The sequence below is a fragment of the Mycteria americana genome, chromosome 2 (genome assembly GCF_035582795.1).
Source record: "Mycteria americana isolate JAX WOST 10 ecotype Jacksonville Zoo and Gardens chromosome 2, USCA_MyAme_1.0, whole genome shotgun sequence".
In the NCBI taxonomy this organism is placed as follows: Eukaryota; Metazoa; Chordata; class Aves; order Ciconiiformes; family Ciconiidae; genus Mycteria; species Mycteria americana.
The window spans coordinates 129,445,386-129,455,212 of NC_134366.1; the positions used below are offsets into that span (position 1 = coordinate 129,445,386).

The window sequence follows — 9,827 nt, forward strand, 5'->3', positions numbered from 1 at the left end:
CATAGCAACCTGGCCCGGTTTCATGTATTACGGATGAAGAGTGAGTGCTTTGCTATAAATCTTGGTGAACCGTCTTCCAAAATATCTTTCTATCACATTTAAAGATGTAAAAAAGAATTAATGATTTAATGCTAAATATGATGTAGCTTACAGAGATGGGGAGGATTTTTATTAGTCTTTTATACATAATATTGTTACTTTAAGTTGTTGATTGTTATTCATTCAATTTTTGCTGGAGTTACTTCATAACTGTCAGTTTTCATTCTTCTAACTCTTTATTCGTTGTCAGCTGTGGATGATCTGCCAGCCCACATGAGAGGGCAGGTTACATTCAAAGGAATTTACTTTGGTTTAGGGACACGTGCAAAATCTGAGCTAATTGCAGTGCAACTTTATACTTTAACTGCTTCTTATTAGCGACTTAGCAGATGTCTGTGACTTCGTACTCTGACGTTCAGTGCTTGTACTGGGAACCCACAGGACTCGGCGAGGCATAGGCACTTCTCTCCGAGGGATTTGTTAGACCCAGCGCCTGTGTTCCCAGGTCATGCCTTTGAAGAAGGTATGAAATGGTGATGGTCGGGAGCTGCTGCCATTTGATGGCCCAGCATGTAACATGTATTTTTCGTTCAGACCCATGTCTAGGGCTGGTTAGAGGATGTGGCAATGCCCACATCTATCTAGTATTAAAAGATCCATGATCCCCTGTCTCTGATCCCCTGTCAGGCACACCTGGGAAGGAGATGATTCCTATGTAAAGCAGAGAAAGCACTAACAGGAGGGGCTAAAACATGAGAAGTAAGGAGAATGTAGAGGCTTAGAAAGGTGAGGAAAGGCTTTCTGTAGTCATCTTTGGCTAGGCAAAAAGCTCTGTTTTATACTATAAGTAATATAAGTAAAAGCTAAACTTCTAGGAAAGGATTCTGATCCAGAATGTGTAGAGTTCTAAGTCTTTCCTATGCTGAGTGGATGGGCAAACAACTTGAAGAACATCCTCCTTTGTCCTGCTAGAAAGCACCTCTGTGCTTGCATTTAAACCCACCTTTTTTAATTGAGGGATGGCTCTAGCAACAAAACAAGGGATCTCTCTGTGGGTTTTTTCTGACGCAGATCCCCCAAATTAGGGTTGTGGTGAAAGGATCTGCATGTTTGAATGTGCAGGCTGGTCAGCTGCATGTCTACCTGTGTGAAGAGACTGTGTGAATGTCTGCATGTACCTCAGTAGCTCTTCCAGGCTTACAGAGTGAATGCTACTAAAAATGTTGGAGGCCATGTGAATTTGAGCTGGCATTCATGTGACTGCTGTTTTCTGTGTCTTCTCTCGACAAAATGATGTAAAAATATGTTTGCATAAATGACAGATATAAAAGGGCATTTATTCCCTCTTGGCAAGGGCTGCCAAACTATGATCTTCATCCACCTCGCAGCTACTTAAGGCACGCACTGGACAAACTTCTGGTGGTGCATATAAAGCAGAGAGGAACAAAGACAAGAGATGGGTATATTCAATACCCAGGTAAAAGGGAGAGAGAAGAGAGATGTAACGGAAAGCAGCTGTTACATTTTGCAATAACTTTTATCTTACGGAGATGTGGGGAAAACAAAAGAAGGAAGGTCACGAAGGAGCACTTACTTATGTTTTTGTACCCAAAATGGTGAGTAAACCAGAAGAAGAAATACCACAAAAAAGTGTTGGTTTGGATGGCATTCCTGAAGTATTGAAAAGGTAAGTGAAGAGGAACAGGGTGACCAAACTGCCAAACAAGTAAAAAAACCACCACTGTGCATTTTTAATTTTTTTTTTTAATCTCTAGCCTGGTTTGGCTATGTGTCCCTCAGAAAAGACAGCAATGCAAGTATGCAATTAAGCTGCACCACGGCCTCAAAGACTGTGCTAAGCCATGTTTCATACAGTGTCTCTAAAAGGACATGCCTCTGCAGTAGGATATGCACCCCTTTAAGAAACCCATGTCATGTACTCGCCTGAGGCACCCTGGAGCTGAACTCTGCAACAGGACAGGGCAACTCTTGCTCTCCAGGAAAGCACAGTCCTGTGCTCCACACCCTTCCAAGTTCCTGATGACTTTGTATAGATTTGGAATGAATTAAAATTTTTAAGAAGAAGGGACATGTGAGCATCATTGTTGTTTGTTCTCTACTGTTATGGCTCATATGGTTTCCACAACCTTTATGCATCCTATCAGCATCCCATCAGAAACTGAATGGTATTTCCACCTCTACTCAGCAATGGCAAAGCCCATCTGCAGTGCTGGGTGCAGTTCTGGGCTCACCAGTACAAGGTGGACATGAGAATACTGGAGTTCAAGGAAAGACCACAAAGGTAATTAAGAGATTGTAGCATCTCTCATATGGGAGGGACTGAGACAGCTCAAGAAGAAAAAAACTCAAGGGAGATCTTATCAATGTGTATAAATACTTGATGAGAGGGAGTAAAGAAGAGAGCCAGATTCTTAGTGTTGCCCAGTGACAACTGGCACAAGACATCAGAATTAAATAACCAGGTTACTCATTGTCCTTCCTTTTTTAATTGAAATTACGGGATCCTTAGGGTGCTTCTTTTTTATATGATTTTATGGAGCTTAGAGTAATAGACCCTGAGCTTGCTTAATGATAACAGGAACTATAATAATCCAAATAATACAGTAAAATACAGAAGACAGATTTCATGGTGCCTTAATCTGAGAGGCACTTATTTTAACCCTTTGGTGAGTGCATAAGATGCTTCTCTAAACTCCACATTAGATGGTAGGATAATTGCAGTGCTTTGAGCATAAATGTGTACTTTGTTCTGTTTTCATTTTGTGCACATCTTACTTCATTCTGCAGCCTCTGAGGTGAAAAGCACGCCCAAACGGAAGCAAGGGAAGAGAGAAGAGGAAACCAAAGTGAATCAATTATTGCCTTCAGCCTTGAGAAACTCATGCATCCGACTTTTAACCACACATGTGCTGTGGTGGTTCAGCTCTTCTCTGCACACTGAAAGTACACTCAGGAGGTGAAAGTAAATTGCCAGAACATACTAAAGGAAGGATCTAGCTCTTATTCCCTATAAAGGGCAATCATATAACCAAGAAGGTATATATTTAGAGTATTTGGAGTAACTCCTGGGCAAAAGTCCCTTCCCCAGATCTACTGATTTTAAACAACTCATTAGTGAAGAGGTAAAAAAAAGCTATGAAATATGTTGTATATAGGTTGCTATCATGCAGATGCCTTTAGAGGAGAGGCTAGCCTTTTGATAGCTTAACTTTTCATTTAGAAAAATTACATTGAGCACTGGTGTCAAAAATTAAAAGTAAAAAAGTGATTGATTTCAGAAAGAGTAATGAAGATATTTGGAGTGCGGGGAGCATGTTTTCCTAAGAAAGATTTTTAAAGTCGATTATTTGGAGTTAGAATCAGAAATGTCTTGTGAGAAATGTAGCAATGGCCAAAGAGATTCAATGGGTAGATTCACCACGGAGGGAGGTTTTCCTTCACGTTTCGGGAAAGTCACAGGAGTCATCCACCAGCAGCTCAGAACAGAATTCAATTTACATTAATAAATAGCTTGTGCAGGTACAGAAGGGCATTTCTAGAGTACTGAGGTAAAACTATTAATGGAAAATGTTTTGGAGAAATGTCCTGACAGCAAATAGAAAGCAGTCTCACAGGAAAAGCAAGAGAAATTCAGCTGCCTGGGAAGTTTATGCTGCAACTGGACAGAGAGCCAGGAATCTGTGATAGAGCACTCTGTTTCAATTAAAGAGACGAGCCAGAAGAGCTTCTAGCCTTTCCCATCTTTGTGTTTTATGAGTACAGGTGTTACAGGCATGCAAAGCAGCATATCTTAATTGTCATCTCCAAATCAGACCAGTTCCACTTGTGTTTGGTTTAGCATACTGTATTTTGATGAAGTTTTCATCTGATCTCCCTTAATGACAACAGTAGCATTTCCACTCATTCAAGAAGTCAAGCTCTTATGCTATTTCATTTACTATGGGCGTAGAGAATTTAAAGTGTGAATTAAAACAATGGAAAAGCCTTTGTGACAGGACACAGGAGAGCAAACCTAGAACTTTGACAGTACAAATAGCTATTGACTGCCAGAGCTTTACTCATACACCAGTAAACTTTGCTCTGGGAAGAGAAAGCTGCACAAATAGCTCCTGGAGCCTAAGAACTTCAAAGTGAATGACATGGAAGTGCAAATCAATAGAGTAACCACTTGAAACTTTTCAAGGGTATTTGATGCCTTCATGTGTTCATTTCGAAATGTTACCTCACTAATTCCCACTAACCCTATCTTTCTTGAACTCTCTAGCTATTTCCTGAAAAAAATCTAACAGGGAACGGTTGTTATATCTTGAGATTTTGTCAGAAGATGCTTGGAGAGTAGGAAAAGCTTCATTTGAGCTGATCTTTTTTTAGTACAGTGCTTTCCCATGGGGAAAAGGTACAAAGCTTCCGTCATGCGCCTGTTGCCTAAGTTACTCCAGTGCAGTCCTGCTGAAGCACTCCTCTGCAGGACTCAGCTGGAGGAGACACAAGGCATTCATGGTCTGTTGCATTATTTTACTGAAACGTACTCTTTTTCTAGAAATTTGCACCTTTTGTTTATCCAACTGTAATCTTCTCGTTAAATTGTTGGAATTTTGGTTTTGCTGCTACTTGCTCCTGCTGGTACCCTAATGTAGACATAGTCTTCTTTAGATTGGACGCCAGCTAGCGCTTATCTGGTTTTGAGATTTGTGCTTTGTTAAAAGTTGAAAGTAGTGTTGTTTTGCTCTGGTCAGTAATGATGAGACATGATTTGTTGATGTTGTAATGCTTTTATATAGTTTAGATCTTGGAGTCCTTAGTCAAATCATCTGAAGAAAAATAATTCTATTTTTTATTACTGGATAATTCTTTCCTGTGATATATTAGCTGATATACAGTCATAATACATTCACTTGACAGTTCTGATATGTAATAAAAATATCTTTAATCTTTCTGAAATGACCATATAAAGTATATCATACTGTGACTTGACCACTACTTTAAAAGAGCATCATGCAAACATTGCTGAACTCCTGTAAGGCTCCACTGACTGTAATGAACTTTGGATCAGGCCCAGATTTCCTAGTGTCAGAGTCTCACGAAAAGTACTATAATAAGGCTGTTCTAATAGCATCCTTTCAACTGTTAAAATGCAAGAAAGAAGTTTCTTTTAAATGTTTTTGATGAAATATATTTCACAATGCTGTCATACTGGTGTAAGCAGCAAAAAAGCAACAGTGTTTTAAAGCAGTGACTCTAGAAAAATGCTCTGTACGGGTTTAGATGTTTTAAAATGCAAGGGGTATATTCCTTTCTAATGTTCAGTACTTGTGAACTAAGGATCCGCATCTGAAATTCACTTTTATCTTCCTTTGGTCATGTAGAGACACTTGTATTTTTCTGTGTTCCAAAGCCTTGATAAACCAGACACAGTTGTTTTCTTTAATTAGAACAAACAACAGAAATCTTACTTAAAAATGTTTATTGTAAAAAAGTGGCTAGAAAACAACATAAATTTCACTTCACACTTTCTTCAAGTTATCTATAGATGCTGCTATAGGCAACAATTCACTTTCATTCATAACACATTCAATCATATAAAAATAAAAATATTTACATTATGTCCACATACTTTACAAAATCATCAATAAAAAAGGCACTTGGAGGGGGAATGCTGAAAATATTGCATTTCCTTTGTGCATTTAAAAAAAATAATTGTCAGACTCCCATGAACCCCCTCTCTTGCACTTATTCCCGTTTTTAAAAAAAGATTAAAGTTTAGAGGAACTATTCCATATTAAAAGATAGTCAAGCATGCACCAGGAATGTTTGAAGCTACAGTCTTCTTTTTTTTTTTTTTTTAAAAAGGCACATGCGGTTAATTTGTGGCTTTCAATTTTTCGTACATTCTCTTACATATTTTTTTTTCTCTCTTAATTATGCAGTTTTAAAGCATTTCAGATCATTAATGAAGGCCTTGGCTTCTAATAAAATAAAATAGAAAACACAGCAATGAATAATATTAAACATTTACTAAGGTAAACTTGGAATACTTTTTAAGGCACCTGAGATAAATGGTGTCTAGCAAAATTCACTTGGGTAGTATTTTTATTAAAAGTTCCACTTAAAATACTGTTTCTTTGGTTGAAATGGCTTGGCAGGAATGTATTGTTAACTTTGCAGCCTTTTCTAAGCAAGAAAAGACGACCTACATTTGGCTTCATCTATAAAGAAAGCTGATCATGCTTCTTCCTTTAGATCTACTTGAAATGTCATGCATGGTGTCTTTCCCCATATTTCAGAATTCACACTTAAGAGTGCAAATGTATGACTGAACAGAAACTGCTTAAAGCTCATTTCTACTGACATTCTAAGTTCTTCCACTGTTTTGTTTGTTTGCTTGTTTGCTTGTGTTTTGGGTTTTTTGGCTGAAAAGTAGACGAGAAAACGCCTTTGGATTTCCACTTATCATTTGGAACAGGAGTGGAGAAATGCATCGAGTCCAGGTAAACATTGACTGCATGACTCAGTGTGCTACACAGCAGCCAGATTCCTCATGTTTGTGCAGAAGAGACATTCTGGAGAAAGTTTTGGAGCAATTTTTGCACTGGTATTTCTTCACATCCGAGTGGGTCTGCAGATGAGCCCTCAGATTGGATCTGTCTGCAAAAGCCCTGTTGCAGTGAGGACAGGAAAACGGCTTCTCTCCTAAAAAGGAAACATCAAGGAAAAAATAGGATAAAGCTTTAGAAAAGAAGCACATGTTTAGGACAGGTAGAACCCACTTTTATCCTGAGAAAGAAACAGACAAACAGAAAGGATTTGTATAATAAAGAATCTGTAATAGAAAGTTGATCAGGCCACAGATCCCACAGCTTTCAGCACTGCTGAGTGTACTTGCAGAACTCAGTCTTTTCAGAATATGCTGCTAAGTGCAGTCTCCGAAGACAAGCTGCTGACACCTTCTGCATCTACAGGTGCAGGCAGTACTTTTAGGTTGGGCTCCTCCCAACGTTTTGAAATATTTTCATAGAACTTTTCCTGCTTAGCGCTGTGTGAATTACTGGGGACAAGGGCTTGACTGAAAAGCAGCAAACAGCAGTACGATTACATTCTACCCAGTGTTACACTCAAAATCAAGTCTTTGCCTCAACAGAAAAAAGACCCTTTTGGTGATGATGTGTTTCTAATTCTTAAGGACTTGAAACGGCGCATGCAAAACTTGCCAATTTCTTAAGGAGTGAGAAAGCAGCCCCTCATGCAGTGCCTTTCTGTTTTGCTGCTTGATTTCAGAGTCAGCTGGAGCCTTCTCAAAGTTAGCAAATCCAAAGCCTGAAAGTTAACATAAAATCCTTAAAGCAAAACCTTCAGCTAGTGGAAATGGGCTAAACCACCCTAAAATTATCAAGGGAGCGATGCTGATTTATGCCAGTGTCTGGCCCACTGTTATGAGACCATGCTACACTCCTCTCCCACCCACCCCGCAAGAGGGAGGATTTAGCCTTTTGATGATACATTTGAAATTCTGCATATGCACTTCAAGGTTAGTAAAGAAACACTGCTGTTTTTTCCACCTGTGGAGAAAAATAGCAAAAGGGCATCCTGATGTTATAGCAACAAGAAACTGCAATTGTAATGGTGGTTCTTACCAGTGTGAGTTCTAATGTGTCCTTGAAGTAGCCAGGGTCTAGAGAAAGCCTTGCCGCAGATCTTGCAGACACAAGGTAGTGTGTGGGTCCTGATGTGCATCTTAAGCGCTCCCAGGCTGACATACTCCTTGTCACAGTACTTGCAGCTGAACGATTTCCTAGACTGGGCATCACAGTGCAGCTGCTTATGTTTGGCCAACCCAGAGAAAGTTGAATAGGTCTTGTTGCATAAACTGCACTGAAACTTTTCGGCTTCGATTGCATGGGGGTCTGAAAGCTTGGACTGGATTCTCTCTTCTTCATCGCTAATGGGACTTTCTGAACCGCTGTGATCTTTGGAGGAGGTGTCAGAAGGTGGAGGTGGGCTGACTCTTCCCAAAGAAGAGGGGTATCCAGAAAGCGGAGAGAGGTCGTTGGGTAATGGAGATGGTAGCAGCCCGGTTGTAGTCCACACAGTAATGGGATTGTAAGCTACTGAGCTCAGGATCTCTGGCTGTGGTATGATAGGGACTGGATAGCTTTCATACAGGTATGGGGATATAATCACTGGAGAAAGAAGAAAATTTTAAGGTAAGAGAACCAAAAAGTATTTCAAAAGGCAGCAGAACTAACATTTTGGGGATTAAAAGGCACAAAAATTAAACACTCGGTATGGTCATCTGAATATAAGGAGGATTAAAGAAATACTATTTCACACGTATATTCTGATGGGTAGAGACAGTGCCCTTGAACAGACAAATTACAGCTGGAGAGTCTCTTCAAGGCAGCATGCTGTTTCTAAATCTGTGCAGCCTGACACAATGAAGCAGTGAAACTTCCTGAAGGATTTGTATAAAAGTTTCAATTCCACCACCAGCAGATACAGAACAGGAAAACTCCAAATCCTCTCTATGTAACTGAGGTGAAGTGGATGAGCAAACTTTATGATTCATTCTGGGCAGCACTGACATATTTCTCAAAACTCCTTCCTCGTAAGGAAAAGAAAAAGAGAGCTAGCAATGAACTAACCCGTTTCCTCGAGCCTGAAAAGCAATCCCACCCCTCCTCGTTACTGCCACGCAATGACCGGACCTCAGGAGCAACGCGGTGGCGTTAGATTTCGTGTCGTTACCTGTATGAGTGTCCAGTTCGCTGTAATTCGGCTTCTTGGATGAATTGAAATGCTTCTTGACCAGGAAGGAGCGTGGCATTTTGGATGCAGGGTTTCTCCCTCTTCCAGGCTCTGCTCGTGGGTGGGTGTAGCGGTCCCCGGCTGGTGTGCAGCACACACGCACACGCTATCACTGCCAGCGCATCGGTGCCTATCGCGTTGCCCGCCCCGCGCAGTCCATCCACTCGGGTCGTGTAGTGGCAGTGCAGAGGCGCCTTGAAAAGTGCTGTAAATACCCACTAGTCAGGTGCAGGGGGGAAGGGTTTTCCGCTCCTCCAATCACTTCGGGATGTTCTCAAGCACTTTTCCAAAGAGGCTGTTTTTCTGGGAGGGCTCTCTGGCTGCTGGCAGGAGGGATCCAATCCCTGCTCGGAGGGTTTGGTTCAGGTTTCAGCTCCTCCCGCTGGAGACAGCTGTGAACGGAGGAGCGAGCTGTGGTCAGAGCGCGTTATCCTGCTGCAAAGTGGGTGGATGTTGCTCTGTAGAATTTCGGTCTAAAAAAATGTGTTGGTCAAAGCGCTTTAAAAAAAAGGTCAGTTTACTGATTCAGCTGAATTCTTTTTTCTTTCTGACAGAGGCCTGGATAAGTCATAGGCACTGAAACATCTTTTTTTTTTTTTTTTTTTTCTTTTTTAAAACGAGTCTGGTTTCCAGATGTTTGATATAAGAATTACAATGGAACAAACTGTTCATTAAGGGCAGAAGGGGGGACATTACAAGATAACAAGTTAGCCAGCAGAGCTAATGGAAGCCTTTGAACTGACTGTGTGCCTCCTCCGTTGGGGAACTAGCTGCCTTTGAATAGCTGCGTTTAGGAAAGGCTGGAGACAAGCAGCCTGCCCCCCGAACCTGCGCCCTTCCAGGCAGAAGGGCCAGCGAGATACTGCAAGTGAGTTCAAGGAGAGGGAGAAGCCCCAGAAGAGATGACATTTCAGAGCAGGGTGATAGGTTTTATATCATATGCATACTGCTTCAGACTGCTCAAA

General features: G+C 40.8%; 1 protein-coding gene across 1 annotated transcript; it reads right to left on the reverse strand.

The window, feature by feature from the left end:
* Positions 1 to 5,507: 5,507 nt before the first annotated feature.
* Positions 5,508 to 9,130, reverse strand: SNAI2 (snail family transcriptional repressor 2). Its single transcript, XM_075494635.1, has 3 exons — positions 8,803 to 9,130; positions 7,692 to 8,237; positions 5,508 to 6,750 (listed from the first exon to the last, which is right to left on the reverse strand). Exons 1-3 carry the CDS (start codon positions 8,879 to 8,881, stop codon positions 6,569 to 6,571), a joined length of 807 nt encoding a protein of 268 aa, XP_075350750.1. The 5' UTR covers positions 8,882 to 9,130; the 3' UTR covers positions 5,508 to 6,568.
* Between the last annotated feature and the right edge of the window lie 697 nt (positions 9,131 to 9,827).